The following is a 17,200-nucleotide window of genomic DNA, read 5'->3' on the forward strand; positions in this document are numbered from 1 at the left end:
TACTATAATCAGTAAGTAGTCAGGCTACGTCTGATCCTGGTCTTTATGATTCCCAACTTGTGATTTTTGCATTTAATCACACTGATTAATGCTATCTTAACAAAGCCAAATAAGAGTTAGATAAATATCAGCAAATAGAATTATTTTCTTTAAAGGTAGCATTGCCCTCCCCCTTTTTAATATTTTATATTTATGAGTGTTTTGCCTATATATACACCTATATACTTGGTGCTCAGAAGGCCAGAAGAGGGTGTCTGATTCCCTGGGACTGAAGTTACAAACAGCTGCCATGTGGGTGCTGGGAATTGAACCCAAGCCCTCTAGAAGACCAGTCAGTGCTCTTAACTGCTGAGCCATCTCTCTAGCCCCAACTCTGTCCTGTTTTTGGTGGAGTATTGATTCTTCTTTTAACTTTTATTTTTGTTGTTGTTTGTTTTTTGAGACAGGGTATCTCTGTGTGTCCCTGGCTGTCCTGGAACCTGCTTTGAAGATCACGCTGTCCTCAAACTCAGATACCCACTTGCTTCTGCCTCCCAAGTGCTAGGAATTAAAGGTGTGCACCACTGTGTCTGGCTTTAACTTTAGTTTTTATTTATTATTCTGTTTGTGAGTGTATGTTGTGGGTGTAGGCACAAGTGTAGCACACATACAGAGGTCAAAAGACAACTCTGGAGTCAGTTCTCTCCTTCCACCTTTATACAGGTTCTGGGGCACACTCAGGCTGTCAGGCTTGGGCAGCAAGTGCCCTTACCTGCTACGCTGTCTCATTGGTCCATAGAGTACTAATTTTTGATGGTTAAGATTTTTTTTAAGGACTTTATCATACCATACATGTTTAAACACTAGGAATATCTGGCATGCCTTAGTTGATGCCCACACTCCTTATGAAAAGGATGAATGGAATAGACTAACACTACTTTGAGATTCCATCTCTCCCCAGGCAGAATGCCAAGAAAATGAAGGATGGGGATGGAGAGGTGGTCCAGTGGTCAAGAGCAGTTTCTGCTCTTGCAGAGGACCTGAGTTCAGGCTCCAGCAACTGCATGGCAGACAGCAATCTGTAACTCCAGTTCTGGGGTCTCCCACGAGCACCAGGCATGCACATGCAGGCAAAATATTAACACATGTAAAACAGAATCTTGCTGGGTATGGTGGGGCACCCTTTAATGTCAGTACTCATGAGACAAGAGGCAGGCAGATCTCTATGAATCTACTTAGGGAGTTCAAGGCCAGCCAAGGCTACATAGAGAGACCTAGCTAGACCTTGTCTCAACTGCTCACATCTAAAAAAAAATAAAGTCTTAAAAAAAATCTATAAAAAAGAACACAAATGACAATAAATGCTGGGCAGAGACTGGGGAAACAAGGAACCCTTATTCACTGCTGGTGAGATGTAAACTGGTGCAGCCATTATGGAAATCAGTATGTAGGTTTTCAAAAAACTAAAAACAACTACTATAGGATTAGGTCTTCCCACTCTTGGTTATATACTCAAAAGCTCTACATCTTAGCATAGATACTTGCACATCTATGTTTATTGCTGTACCATTCACAATAGCTAAGAAACAGAAACAGTCAAGATATCCATTAATGGATGAATAGATGAAGAAAATGTGTATATATACACACAATGAAATTTTATTGAGCCATAAAGAGAAAATCATGACGTGTAGGAAAATGGAATTGGAAATTATGTTCAGTGAAGTATCCCAGGTGCAGAAAGACAAGTACCCCATGCTTTCTCTCATATGGTAGATTCTAGATTTGAATTTTTACAATATGTGCATATATAGGTCATGGAAACTATAAGAGGGGACAGAAATCTTAAGGGAGAGGAATAAAAAGCCAAGTGGATGCATGTGATGTAAAAGGAGGAGGATGGTACAGAGGTAGGGGACTGGAGAGGAATGAGGGCAGGGGATCAACAAAATGAAGTGTGTATGAAAAGGAAACACGAGACCCATAACCTTTTACATTAATTTTTAACAACTCATAAGATTACTGTCCCAGTATTGAAAATCCTTAGTTGTAGCAAGCATGAATTTGTAAGAGCAAGTATATATAACTGAGTACCTGAGTAAACTCTGGCTGTCTATCTGGTCTTGAACCTTCATCTCGGTAACACCGGGCAACCTGAAAATACCTGTAATTGAAAACTAGAGTTAGGGGCTGGAGAGATGGCTCAGAGGTTAGGAGCAATGGCTGCTCTTCCAGAGGTCCTGAGTTCAATTCCCAGCAACCACATGGTGGCTCACAACCATCTATAATGAGATTTGGTGCCCTCTTCTGGTGTATAGGCATACATGCAAGCAGAACATTGTATTCATAATAAATAAATAAATATGAAAAGAAAACTAGGGTTTGGGGATTTAGCTCAGTGGTAGAGCGCTTGCCTAGCAAGCACAAGGCCCTGGGTTCGGTCCTCAGCTCCGAAAATAAATAAATAAATAAGTATTTTAATAAATAAAGAAAAGAAAACTAGAGTTAACCTAGCCTTGATTTTAAATGACCCAAATAATTTCCCTCATAGTTTTCGCAGTACTGGCTATGAAACAGATTAATACTGATCATTAAAAGAAACTTTAGTTTTCCATTTTATATGTGTATGCTTAAACTCAGGCCCTTGTGCATGCTAGGCAAACACTCTACTATGAAGCTGTACCCCAGCCTCAGAAGCTTTATTATGCTCAAATCTAATCAGATACACAGCTGACCTATGAGAGGCCAGTATTTTTTTGTTTTGTTTTTTGTTTTTTTGAGACAGGGTTTCTCTTGTGTAGCTTTGCGCCTTTCCTGGAACTCACTTGGTAGCCCAGGCTGGCCTCGAACTCACAGAGATCCGCCTGCCTCTGCCTCCCAAGTGCTGGGATTAAAGGCGTGCGCCACCACCGCCCGGCGAGGCCAGTATTTTATAGATGGATTTCAAAATATACCACCTTTGGGTACTTATATATTAGATGGGCATGCAAACCAGTCCATGTTTCTTTACATATGTACTTTTGCTTCCACAAGCTGAAATACTGCTTTATCAATCAATGCACTGAGCCTTCCTGTCCCATGCCATTCCAACTCTTGCCTTCACCTTCAGAAATGAAGCTCTCTGTCTCTGCAGGTCTAACATATAGTGCTTTTCCCCTCTCTCTTTAAAATTAATTTTAAAAATTAAAAATTAAATTATGTGTTTGTGTGCACATCCATGTGTGGGTAAATACATGCCTGCAGAAGTCCAGAGGCCAGAGGTGTTGGATCACCCTGGAACTGGCATTACAGCCAGTTGTAAAGTGCCTGACCTGGGTGCTGGGAATTGAACTCAGGTCCCCTGCAAAACTAGTACATGCTCTTAAGCCGCAAGACATTTCTCCAGCCTGATCACAATGTTTACTATAGTTCCCCAAACAGCTCTGGCTATCCTGGAACGCACTCTGTAGACTAGGCTGGCCTTGAATGCAGAGATCTGCTTCTGCTTCCCAAGTGTCGGGACCAAAGGCATGCGCCACCACCGGCCCAGCTCAGAACTTTATTTTAATCCCCTGCCAGAACTACCTAATGCCACCTGACAAACTTTAAATAAATGATGGCTACTACAATTTTCAGGGAGCAAGCAATCTCAAAATTCATGTACAATTTTTAACCTCTTCAAGTCAGACAACTTTAAAATTGTTTTACTATTATGTGAATAATGGATGGGGTGTACAGGTGTGAGGGTATACAGGTGTAGGTCAGAGGACAACTGTGGAGTTAGTGCTCTCCTTCCACCTGTGTGTGGGGACTGAACTCATGTCACCAGCCTGTGCCAAGAGCTTTTTGCCACTGAGCCATCTCACCACTCCCCAAGCAGACAAGTTTTGTCCCCTCCCCACTCTTGGTTTTTCTTCTTCCCTTTTGGATGAGAAACAGCATTACAAAAAAACCCCAAAAAGCCAGTTTACCTGTCTACACCACCAACCATCAGAAGCTGCTTAAATTGCTGAGGACTTTGAGGGAGAGAGTAAAACTTTCCAGGTTCCCTGGATGGTACTAAAAACTCTTTGGCACCCTTTTAAAGAGAGAGAGGTGGAAGAGAGAGAGAAGAGAGACATTATTGAAAAACAAACAAACAAAAATCCTAAGCCAAGTATGGCAAATGCCTGCAATTCCAACACTCAGGAGGCTGAGGTAAAGGAATAATAAGTTCAAGGGCACCCTGATCCACAAGCAAGACTCTGTCTCAATAGAACAAAACAAAGCAAAAGAAAAACCCTGAAACAAAATCAACAACAACAAAACAAACTCAAAGTATCAGTGACTATTGCAAATAAAAACTTAAACACACCAAGGAAATTAAAGAGCAAAGTCCCAATGACAGACAATGTCTTGTTTATCTTATAGTCCCTAAAATAAATTTGCATACAATAACATTTATTTATTTAATTAGAGACAGAATCTCACTATGTAGCTCTGGCTGGACTGGAACTCACCTGGCCCTGGCTCTTGAGTACTGGAATTAAGATGTGCCATGCCCAGCTACAATAAACTTTGTTTTTTAAAAAATATATTACTTTTTTTTCTACCCCCCCCCCTTTCTCTGTGCACAGTATGTGGCGTGTGTGTGCAAATGTGAATGTGGGTACACACACAGTCTAGAAGAGGGCATCAGAACCTCTGCAGCTGGAGATACGGGCTGCTGAGAACCACTTAACTTGGGTGCTGGAAACTGAACAGGGTCCTTAGGAAGAGCAGCAAGTGCTTCTAACCGCTTAGCCATCTCTCTAGCCCCTAAAATAAGCTTTAAATACTGCTTGTATATAGTAGTTATTGTGTGTGTTTGTGTGTGCAAACCAATTCTCAGTTTTATTATTAGCAGAACAAATTTTGTGCATTATTTCCTAAGCAAGTAATTCTTTTTTTCAAATAAAAAAATTTTTTTTTAATGTGTAGTGGTGTTTTGCCTGCACGTATGTCTGTATGAGGGTGTTGGGTACCCTGGAACTGGAGTTACAGACAGTTGTGAGTTGCCATGTGGGTGCTGGTAATTAAGCCTGGGTCCTCTGGAAGAACAGTCAGTGCTCTTAACTGCTGAGACATCTTTCCAGCATCAGCAAGTAATTCTTCAATGTTTTTCTAAATGAAAACGTAGGGACTTTTTTTGTTTTGTTTTGTGTTTTAGCTTAGGACTGTGAACATACTGCAGAAACATTGTACCACTGAACTATATACCTAGTCCATAAACTTTTTTTTTTAAGAATAATTTATTTAGTTTACGTATATGAGAATTCTATCTGCATGCATGCCTGTACATCAGAAGAGGGTATCAGATCCCACTGTAGATGGCTGTGAGCCACCCATGTGGGTGCTGGGAATTGAACTCAGGAACTCTGGAAGAGCAGCTGGTGCTCTTAACTGCTGAGCCATCTCTCCAGCCCCTAGACTGTTTTTATTTTTAAGTCTATAGATTGAATAAAGAGTTATTAAAAAAAAAATCTCAGTTCTTTTTTAACAGGATTTATATAGACACAACTGGTCTCAAAATTGTGATTCTCTTGCCTTAGCTTCCCAAATGCTGGTCTTCCAGGCATGCATCACCTCTCCTGGTTCTTTTTTTTCTTATTAATACAGCATTTGTTTTCCTTGTATCAAACCCCTAGCCAACCATTTTCTGCCCACTTCCTAAAAAAGTGCAGGAAAAATATATAGGGAGGAAGAACTACATGGGAAAGATGGGGAGTGGAGACAGATCCTTCAGTGATGGAGAGAATGAGATAGATCTCCCTTAGGCAAAAGGCCCTCAGGCTTCTAAGGGACAAGGCAGACTGGCACAGAAGAGCTGTGACTCTAGAGTTGGTGCCTGTCATAAGCAATGATGAGGCTCCCATAGTTCCAATCTTACTCCTGGACCAGCCACCAACCATGAGTCGTAGCCTCAGTGAACTTGGCTGCAGTGACAATATTCCTGGAACAAGTCCTGACTTGAGAGCTGTGGCTAGGCACAGATGAGGTCAGGGTATGTAGAGCCACCACGAGCCAAAGTGCTTCTTTGTCCATGTCCCTGGTCATCTGAGCACCTCTGCAGGCAATGCCAGCTTGGCGGCTCGGAGGTAGGGCAGAAGCGAACTTGGAGCAGGTGCAGGTTTTTTAGAAGGAAAGGATAGGGGACAGTTGCTCTTAGCAGACAGGGACAGCTCCTTTATCTCCTTAAAATTCTTATGTTTTTTAGTTGACAGTTTTTTTGTTTTTAAGATTTTACTTTCATCTTTTTGGTTGTCTTAGCCTTTAATAGCTAAGTCATGTCTCCAGCCCAGGATTTTATTTTAATTATATGTATATGTATCTGTCTGTATGTGGGTATGTGTGCATGAATGCAGTGTTTACAAGTCAGAAAAGGGTGTCTGATTCCCTGAAGCTGGAGTTTTACTTTGTGTGTTTAACCACTGAGCCATCCCTCCATCCCAGTTCACACAATTCTTAATAAACAAGGTTTTAATGAAACATTCATTAATGATTTGCATCTATACAATTCAAGGGATTGAAAACTCATGCTGAATAAAGGCATTCTGATCCGAAATGCCGACACACAGTTTTCTTGATTCTTAAAATAGTCTAGTTAATGTGAAGACCCTGAGGTAGTAATAAAAGTAAATAAAAATGGGCCAAGTGATCATAAAAGCAAAGCACTTTTATAATGAAGAGATATTAATAGTAAGGCGATAAGTAATATACATACCCCTGGGGTCCTCTTAAACAATGTTGGGGTTTCTATATCCACAAACCCTAAAAGTAGAGAAAAAGCAGTTAATATATAGGAATTTGCCAAGTATGATGTCAAAAGTGAAGTACAAATCAGAGGCCCCCTCTAATTAGGAAAATGTCTGAAGTAAGACATACATACCTAAACTGGTTTCTACAAATCCAGAAAGCCAAGATTTGTAATTCTGTTCATAAAGCTGATGTTATGATAGGAAATGATCCTAAATGTCTGATTGATTCGTGTCTACTGAAAGGCTCTGGTGTTTGAAACATTCAGCTGGTATAGCAATGATGAAACAATAAAAAGCACGCAGGAGTGCTCTAGTTTAACTGGGGAAATTTCAGACTTCCCAACAAATGGTGTATGAGCATGGGCATCGGGGTCTACCCTGTAACTCCAGAATTCAAGAGGTTCAGGTGCTTATGGGTTCAAGATCAGGCTGAACTTAAACAAGCAAACAAACAAATAATAAAAGCTGGATATAGTTGCTCATAGCCGTAATTCTAGAATCTGTGAGGCTAAGGCAGGACGATTGTTTCAAGTTTAAGGCCAGCCTGGGTTACATTGTAAGGTCTTATTTTGGTTGTGAGCCTAGCCTTTAACAACTGAGCCATCTCTCCAGCCCACATTGTAAGGTCTTATATGCTGGACTGCAATAGTGAGACCTTGTCTCAAACAAAAGCAATTAGAAGAACTTAAACTGTTAGAGGTGGGGGGTGTAGGAGAGAAACTTACTACATAGAAAAAACCAAAGACTGTCCTCAGTAGTGACAGAAAATACTAATTACTTTAGTAGACATTATTACCTTTAAAGGATATGTTTGTGACCCAGTAAGCAACCAGTCTACACATTGATCAAATTAGACTTTTGGGAACAGGTGACCCCACAATGAAGAGAGTATTCAATAAAACAGAATGAACGTCAGGCTTTCCCTTACCGTGTAGATTACAGAGATATTCCCGCATTTTCATGACCATCTGGGACCTCAGCCGCAGGTTGTACTGCATTTGGAAGCTTCGCAGATCTAAGTACCGATACTGCAAACGAAGAGCCTCCGTTTTCTACACAAATGAAAGATTTTTATGTTAAACATTTTGAACATTAAAAAGGTAGCTAGCTTTAATTTTTTAAACTTATATTTATTTATTGGTGGGGGTATGTGTAGGTGTGTGTGTCTGTACACATGAGTGCAGGTACCCTTGAGGTCAGAAGCATTCCCAGGAGCTGGAGTTACAGGACATTGGGAGCCGCCTGATATATTTGCTGGGAACCAAACTCGTATCCTTTGTAAGAACAGTACATCTTCTTAACCACTGAGCCATCTTTCCAGGGAAATCAGCCTAGTGGTGTTTAGTTGATGTTTAGTTTCACAAAAGCAACTTAAGGGAGAAAGGTTTACTCTGGCTCGCAGTTCTAGTTACACCCCATCACCACAGGGAAGTCCAGGCAGCAGGGACTAACGCAGCTGGTCACATGACACCCCATCACTGCAGGAAAGTCCAGGCAGCAGGGACTAACGCAGCTGGTCACATGACACCATAGCCAAGAGCAGAGAGCAAGGACTCGATGCATACATGCCAGTGCTCAGCTTGCTCCTTTTCATTCAGCCAGGACCCGGGCCATGGAATGATGCCACCCACATTACAGGGCTCATTTGCCCACACCAATTGATCCAATTAAGGAGATTCCCTGAAGGCATGCTCACAGGCCAACCTAATCTAGACAACTGCTCAGAGACTCTTTTCTTATGTGATTCTAGGTGGTGCCAAGCTGACTTCAAACCAACCATCAGTGTTGATAAACAGCTTGTCCTGTGAGCACAAGCACCTAAGTTCAGTACTCAGGACCCAAGGAGCTGGGTGTGGTAGTGCACACTTGTGATTACAGCACAAGGCAGGTGCAGACAGGCAGATCTCTGGGGCTTGCGGGCCACCCAGCCTATTCTACTTGGTGAGTTCTAGGTCAGTGAGAGACCCTGTCTAAAGATGGACAGTGCCTGAGAAATCACACTCAAGGTTTTCCTCTGGCTTCGACACACACACATATATGTGCACATGCATACACACAAACACCTTAATAGACTGGCTTAAAAATTAGATATATAAACTGGATGTAGTGGGGGCATGCCTTTAATCCCATCCCTCGGGAAGCAGAGGCAGGTGGATCTCTGTGAGTTTGAGGCCAACCTGGTTTACAGAGTGAGTTCCAGGACAGTGAAGGCTACATAGCAAGATCCTGCCTCAAAAAAACCGAAACCAACCAACCAAATGAACAACCACAAAAGTATATACAAGCCTATAATTATGACCAAGTTTAAAATCATCTGGGTATACATTTTTTTCCTTTTATATTTTTAAATCTGGGTATACTTACTCAGTGCTGGCTACCTCTATCAAGCTTTGAAAATTTTAGCTAAGATCATCCTAAATCCTTAATTCTATGGTAAGTCAAGAATTGTTCTAAGTATACATTTTATTACTATTATAAGTTTTAACTTAATAGGAAAAGGATTCCCCTATGCAACTTTGCCATTTCCAAGCCAGATACAAATTTTCTTTCAACACTTTAAACAATAGCAATGGAAAAGCTTGAACAATAGAATACTTCAAGTCTTAAAGACAGAATACATTTCAACCTGTATGAACTCCAATAACATAACAAGCTGTCAGTTTGTAGTTCACTAGGATAATTGGTAATAAAATACTCATTTTATATAAGGCGAACTTCTCCTTTACAAATTCTGATTTTTTTTTATCACTTTCTACATACTTAATTTTATTAATGAGAGGCCCTCACCTTCACAAAGTCTTTAATTTCAAAGGGTAGCTTCTTGCAGGCATTCAGGAGCTCAGCTGTTTTAACTTTGATTTCAATCTCACCTGTTGGCATTTTCTTAGGAAAAAAAAAAAAAGATCTACTTTAGAAAATCATTTTTCAGGACATCTATGCAATACACATAATACACACTTGTAAAACACATTCATTTATATATATGTGTGTGTGTGTCAAGCTACAGTGTAGATTATAATTTTTACATTCTTATTTATATCTGTGGCTCCTAAGATCAGCAAATATGTATCATTATATTAATCATTATACAAAAATCATTATGCATTTGTCATGGTCGACATGTCTCTTTGTGCACACTTACATGGGTGTGCTGACACCTGTCAGTTCACGTGTGGAACTTAGGAACTTTATTCTAAGTGTCCACAAGGGGCGCTATGTATACACAGACACTGAGAATGCACAAAGACAAACTTTCTATTTCCTAAACTACTAACTGGATTCTCTTGTCCTGGAGGCCGGGAGATAACCGTCCCCGATACTTTCAGCACAGATTCCACAGGGGCTTCACATAAAAGCTTCTTCACAGATGCAGCCGACTGTAAAATATGGGGGAGGGGAGTCAGTTCTAAGAATAAATGAACTTACAGAACTCTTCAGTAAACCTCTAGTTTAGAAAAATGATACTCACAGCTTACTTGTTGTAATATGGGAGCTGTCTCAATGATGCTATTACAAGATTTGGTAAATCCCACTGCCACTCTGGCTCCATATAACACAGACCAACAAGAATCCTCTCTCTTCCTTTCCTCTGACAGGGCCTCACTATATGGTCCACATTAGCCTTGAACTCTCAGCCTTCCTGCCTCAGCTTCCCAAGTGCTAGGGTTGTAGGTATGCACTACCATACCCTCCAGCTACTTTTTTTTTTTGAGACAGGGTTTCACTATGGCACTCTGGCTGTCTTGGAACTCATGATGCAGACGAGTCAGTCTGGCCTTATACTCACAGTATACCCACCTGCTTCTGCCTCCCAAGTGCTGGGGTTAAAGACATGTACCACTATGCCCAGCTTGTCAGCTACCTTTTATCAGATGTAGTCTAAGTTGCCCAAGCTGGCTTTATTTAGTGAGTGTGTGTTTGTGTGTCTGTGTACACGTGTGCACATGCCATAGCCTGTATGGAGAGGTCAGAGGACAACTTGTGGGAGTTGGTTCTCCTTCCACCACGAGAGTTCCAAGGATCAACCTCAGATGTCAGCTTGGTGGCAAGAATCTTTACCTGCCGGGTGGTGGCAGCGCACACCTTTAATCCCAGCACTTGGGAGGCAGAGCCAGGCAGATCTCTGTGAGTTTGAGGCCAGCCTGGTCTACAGAGAGAGATCCAGGACAGGTACCAAAACTACACAGAGAAACCTTGTCTCGAAAAGAACAAACAAACAAAATCTTTACCCAATGGGCCACTCCAGTCCAAAATCACACCTCAGCCTTTGGTATACTTTCATGTATATGTGTGTATATTTTATATAGGGTCTCATGTATATACTCTATACTCATCTCTATAATACTGAAGTTGGCCTTGGGTCCTGAGCTCTTGCATCTGCTTCCCACTGATGAGATTTTAAGTGTATGCTATCATGTCTGACTTACATTTTCTTTGGAAATTATTTTTAGGTTATGTTTTCTTTTCTATAAATTTCATCTTCACATTCTGGATCCTTTATTTTCTGGTAGCTAATTTATTTATTACATTGATTCTGTATGTGTGTGCATGCACAGGCACTCACATGAGTGTAGCACAGCACATGTGAAGTCAGAAGACAACTTGTGGCAGCTGGTTTTCTCCTTCTACCATGTGGGTTTTGAACTCACACTGTCAGGCTTGGTTGCAGGCACCTTTATACCCTCTGGGCCATCTTGCCTCTTGGGTCCCCTATCTCCCCTTTTTGTGCAGTGTTTTACATATTAGAGAAATTGGCCCTTTGTCTATGGTATTAGCTGTTTGCCTGAATGTATGTGAGTTTAACACATACCTGCTTGGTGCCCTTGGAAGCCAGTGAGAACATTGGATTCCATGGAACTGGAGTTAAGAGATGGCTGTGTGTTGGGACTTGAACCCTGGTCCTTAACAAAAGCAGCAAGTGCTCTTAGCAGATTAGTCATCTCTTTATCCCCACAGTTTATCATATCTTAATGTTGTATATAGTTTTCAGTTTTTATTAACAATTAACTCCTGAAATTAATACTTCAAACATGCTGATCAAACTACTTAGCTCACACTACATCCTATCAAAGAAGCTTTTAGATAATAGTAGGAAACCTTTTATTACCTCATCCTGGGGAATGATAATTTGAACAAGACCGTGGCAATCTCTTAGTACTAAGAAGGTGTTTTGCCTGAATAATGGAAAAAGAAAGAATATTTTAGGATAAAGTACCTCAGCTCAAAATTTAAAGACAAAACCAGTAATAAAAATTACATGTAATTTCTCCATTTTTATAATTGTGCACTTTTATAAGCTATATTCATGCAACTATCTTATGACTTTTTTTTCTTTTTTAGGAAGAGTCAGGCCTTGTTGCCCACGCTGTCCATGAACTTGACATTTTCCTGCCTCAGCTTCCTAACTAGCTGAGATTATAGGCATGTACTGCCATACCTGGCCAAATTTTTTTTCAATTTGAATTGTTACTAATTATTCATATAGCTACTAATTTGATATATATATGGCTTATTAATGACAAAGAAGATTTAAAATTTTCTTTCTTTTTTTGAGACAAGGTCTCACTGTTTAGCTGTGGGTGGCCTGGAATTGATGCCTTAAACTCAGAGATCAGTCTGCCTCAGCCTCCCCAATGCTGGGATTAAAGGTGTGCACCACCACTGCCTGCCTGCCTAGACTTAAAAGTTTTTGAATGTGCCAGCCCCTTTTGAAGCGCCAGAGAAGCATGCAATCACTCGTTTGCAGCAAAATTTGTGACAGAGACTCTCAGACCTGTGTACCAGGCTCTTAAAGGACTATCAGGAGTATGCTGAGAAAGCAGAAAAGGGGGTTTCTACCGAACTAGAAGTTGGGAATCACACAAAGAAAAGCCTGCAAACTATTTCTTTTTAAAGATTCATTTTCATTTCAATTATGTGTCTGTGCATGTGAATGCAGGGACCTGGCAGGCCAGTGGCATCAATCCCCCTGCAGCTGGACTTACAGGCAGTTGTGAGCCCGACGTAAATGCTGGCAAACAAACTATGGGGCCTCTGCAAGAGCAGACTTCATCCTTAACTCCTGAGCCATCTCTCCAGCCCCTGAAAACATTTCTTGAGCTTGCCTGCCACACTGAAAATGGATTTCTCATATAAGGAAATTGAGGACTATGGGTTTCATCAACTACAGCTATGAAGATAGTCATGAGACTTGATGGGTTCTGGAAGAGTTTTATTTCTTCCTGATGCCTTTCTTCTTACTTGAAGAAGACGAGGAACTATCTTTCTCAAATGTGCTAGCATTTTACAGGAACTCAGTGTGCTAAAATCAAATAGGTCTTGGGGTTATGGTTGTAATACATGGTCTGGAATCAGTTTAACTATACCATGTGTGCAAACGATGATATACTCATATGATGGTTGGGGCAGCCTGACTTCTTCATTTTTGCTGCAAAGGGCATCAGGTATACTGTACTGTGGTCACTGTTCTTGAAAGCAGTTGGCTATGAAGTCTTTTCTCTGAGAGCTAATGTTCCAAGAAAGAACTTGGGCACAATCAGTTTTAGTTAACTTGGGAGTATGGTTTTATTTCTATATAATAACAGTTAAATTGATAGTAACCGGATATGGTGCCGTATGTTTTTAAACCCAGCACTCAGGAGGCAGAGGCAAGTGGATTTCTGTGGATTCCAGCCCAGCCTGGTCTACATAGTGAGTTCTGGGCCAGCGAGCTGTATACAGTAAGACCCTGTCTCAAAATAAAACCACCACAACAAAAAACAAGATTGCTGGTAGCCTGGAATAGTAAAGGGGAAGGCAGCTTTTACCAGCTGCCTTCCCCTTTAGAGAGGTGCTTGATTAAGATGTGAAAGCTTCAAGAACACTGAACACCATTCTAGAGCTCACACTGTTGTTCAGAAGGACGTGGAGTACCTGTGGAGGAAGTCTAAAGTACAAGGAGTTTACGTTGCCTGATTTCAACCCTAGTTAGTAAGTTACATTAACCAGCTAAGCTACATTAACCAGCATATCACTTACTTTATTTTTGTTTGTCTATTCTTTTCTATAATGTCTGTAATCATGAAAATGGAATAAATTCTAAGAGTAAGTTTTTATTATTTCAGAAAACAAAACTTAAATTTTTCCTTTGTTTTAAGTAGTTAATAAGGGGAAACAGGCTTGAGAGATGGCTCAGAGGTTAAAAGTGCTTCTTGCTCTTCCAGAGGACCCAGGTTTGGTTTCCAGAACTCAGATGGCAGTTCACAACTGTCTGTAACTCTAGTTTCATGGAATTAAACAACCTTTTCTGGCCTCTGTGGACACCAGGCATGTGCATGGTATCCAGACATACATACATGCAAAATACCCACACATAAAAATAAATAAATAAAATCTCAAAAGGGGTAGCAATGGAACAGCCATCTTCCAGTAATTCATTAAAAAGCACACACAAGGCCGGGCGGTGGTGGCGCACGCCTTTAATCCCAGCACTCGGGAGGCAGAGGCAGGCGGATCTCTGTGAGTTCGAGGCCAGCCTGGGCTACCAAGTGAGTTCCAGGAAAAGGCGCAAAGCTACACAGAGAAACCCTGTCTCGAAAAACCAAAAAAAAAAAAAAAAAAAAAAAAAAAAAAAAAAAAAAAAAAAAAAAAAAAGCACACACAAAGGGAAAGACATGTATGTTCTTTAGGCCTTTTGGAAAGCACAGGGGTATTCCTTTGTCCACATACATGTGACTCTACAAGGGTGATATTGCAGACATCAAGGGAATGAACAGTTTAAAAAGAAATGTGCCAAGAATGTTACTATGGAAAAACTTAAGAGTCTACCTGTCACTCAGCACAGTGTTGACACAGTTATAAATAAGCAAGTTAAGGACAAGATTCTTGCCAAGACAATGCTTGTATTGAGCATGCTGAGCCAAGGTAAATTTTTTTAAGTGGCAAATATCTATCCACAGTTTGGACTTCTTCAATATGAATTAATGTGTTTTGGAACACAGAGATGAACAACAAAAACAACAAATGGGTTTTGAGCCTCAGGAATCACTGCTCATGTTTTTAAGCTTTTTCTCTACTTCAATTCCGAATAAAGCCAGCTTTCTCTGCCACTACGGCTGTTTCTCAGCTGGCTTACAGACTTCTGGTCTATTCCCAGTTGCTGGTTATAAAAACTTTTCAACAGTAGCTCAAGATCATTTCAGTCCACAGGTGGACCAGGTTTGGTCACTACCCCTTACTGAGAGGGACAAAATGAGAATATTTCTTTTTCTTTTTTTTTGGTTTTTCGAGACAGGGTTTCTCTCTGTAGCTTTGCGCCTTTCCTGGAACTCACTTGGTAGCCCAGGCTGGCCTCGAACTCACAGAGATCCGCCTGGCTCTGCCTCCCAAGTGCTGGGATTAAAGGCGTGCGCCACCACCGCCCAGCCTGAATTTTTCAAAACAAAACAGAACGGAAAATGCAGTGACTGCTGAGAGAACTACAAAAATGGCAGAACATAATTCTCTGACTGGGTAAAAATTAGTATAGGTTGGAATTGCTTGGGAATACAACCTTTATGTATTCCTAAACCATTTGCCTCAGTTTACCTTCGGTACTGAATCCATCCACACAGAGTGACTTCTTGGCCTAAGTGGGAAGAACGCAATTCTCCACATGTGTTGGTCCGAGCAACAAAGCTACTAAATTCTTTCAAAAAAGAAAAAAAAAAATTAAAAAAACAGTATAAATGGCAACAGTAAAAACATTTGTAGTTTGTTTAAAATAGTCTCCATTCATGGTATATTAGGTGTTTCAGGTCAATGAGTGAAGTTAATAAAATTTTTAAATTACGTTTGTGTGTGTGTGTGTGCATCATACATGTGGGAGCCTACGTGTCATGGTGCACCTGTGGAGGTCAGAAGACAAGTTGTTGGATTCTGTTCTCTTCTTCCAACTACAATATGGGTCCGGGAATGAACTCTGGTTCTCAGGCTTGGCAGTAAGCGCCTCAACCCACTGAACCATCTTGATAAGCCTGATGAGGTTTATAAATAGGCTAGATCATACAGTTTCTCTCTTGCGTTTACATGCAAATGTGTCAAAGTCCAAGTGAATTACTATCCCAAAGTAAAATTCTGCATTCTGTTTAGAAATCTAAACTTTTTACACGACCTAGCACTTGCATGGACCTAAAATTGCAGTTGTACAATTTTAAATATTGCATGTTTCTTTGCCAAGTGAAATACGATCTTAGAAATTATCTGTTTGGCAGTGCAGTTACTATTCAGCTTTAGTACAAATCTAGTTTATAACGATCATTTGTACAATAATAAATTATTAAAAGTGTGAAAAAGATTTTAATTATTATTTTTTAGTTTTTATATTAATAGTATCAACTAAACAGACTGTCCTATGGGCGGCTATTATTATTTTTTTTTAACTACGGAAAAAAAAATCTTGATTATAAGTAACGAAGAGAATGAATGACCTACTATAAAAATGCAGTTAAGACTGGGGAAACAAGTTATCAGAAACAGGCGGGAGCTCGTCGCTGCTTTCACCTGGAATTCTTTGTGAACTCAACGCCAGACTTCTGGAGAGAGAACCCCAGATTGGCTGGGTGGTCTTTCCGATGGGTCTGGATAAACCCCTGCACAGACGACTTAACCAAGAACCAAGATACATGCTGAAGTCCCAGGATCGCCAGAGACAATCACGAATCCCACGCTGCGGGTGTGGTGGTGCGCAAAACTCGGTTTCCGGAATACCTGGGAACCCTTACAATTCCAGTTCCCACTCAAATGCATCCAGACCCGCCCCCGCAGAACGTTCAAGTACAAGGCAGATTAATCCGCAAAGTCCGTCTCTAGGGCCCTTGGGTGAGCGGACGGGGCAAAACCTTTGCTTCCTTCAGTGCATCAGTCCCCGCTTTAGTTAGACAAGGCTGCGGCCCGAAGACACCAAAAGATCCCAAACCGCAGGGCGAGCGCGACCCAGCCCAGTCCAGACGTGGGGAGGCCGGTCACCTTCCTTTAGTCCCACGTTTCCTCCAAGGTGACCAGGGCATACGCAGAAGGAGGTTCAACCTGGTGTTTCAAATCTCCTGAACGTGGCGGCCCACACTGAATTTTTGAAAGCGAACAAGTCCTATATGCTCGGTGGTTCGAATCCCGACACAGATCACATTCCGAAGCCCGTCCCTCTCACGCCCTGCGAGCGCCAAACTGACGTAAGGTAGTCGGCCAATCAGAGCGAGGGCGCCTCCGCCATGTTTATTGTGGGCGGAAATTTGAGAGAAAGCTTCGCATCGGTTGTAAAACTGAAGAGCGACGCGGCGCAATCGGGAATTTGACGGGACTGACAAAAGCTCTGCCCTCAGTTAAGATGGCGACGTCGGTTGCTCATTTACGTGAAATCGGCGGGCCACAGAAGAGGCTGTCTGCGTCGGCCGCAGAGCGAGTCGGGAAATGATTTTAAACCGGAGGGCGTGGAGTGCGCGGAGTTGCGC

At 41.3% G+C, this 17,200-nt stretch overlaps 1 protein-coding gene across 3 annotated transcripts in view; it reads right to left on the reverse strand.

The window, feature by feature from the left end:
* Positions 1-17,085, reverse strand: part of Dars2 (aspartyl-tRNA synthetase 2, mitochondrial) — a 30,088-nt gene extending 13,003 nt beyond the window's left edge. The window contains exons 1-9 of one of the 3 annotated variants that reach the window (XM_042258412.2): positions 16,254-17,085; positions 15,300-15,399; positions 11,842-11,908; positions 10,010-10,111; positions 9,522-9,617; positions 7,663-7,786; positions 6,701-6,747; positions 3,930-4,036; positions 2,074-2,143 (exon numbers count right to left, since the gene is read on the reverse strand). In XM_042258412.2, the coding sequence (XP_042114346.2) occupies positions 2,074-2,143; positions 3,930-4,036; positions 6,701-6,747; positions 7,663-7,786; positions 9,522-9,617; positions 10,010-10,111; positions 11,842-11,908; positions 15,300-15,399; positions 16,254-16,377 (837 nt within the window). In that variant the 5' untranslated portion in view covers positions 16,378-17,085. Of the gene's footprint in view, positions 1-2,073; positions 2,144-3,929; positions 4,037-6,700; positions 6,748-7,662; positions 7,787-9,521; positions 9,618-10,009; positions 10,112-11,841; positions 11,909-15,299; positions 15,400-16,184 lie in introns of all 3 variants that reach the window. The other 2 variants (XM_042258413.2, XM_076547812.1) reach the window with 2 other exon arrangements.
* Positions 17,086-17,200: the final 115 nt, after the last annotated feature.

The sequence above is a fragment of the Peromyscus maniculatus genome, chromosome 11 (assembly GCF_049852395.1).
Source record: "Peromyscus maniculatus bairdii isolate BWxNUB_F1_BW_parent chromosome 11, HU_Pman_BW_mat_3.1, whole genome shotgun sequence".
Lineage (NCBI taxonomy): Eukaryota > Metazoa > Chordata > Mammalia > Rodentia > Cricetidae > Peromyscus > Peromyscus maniculatus.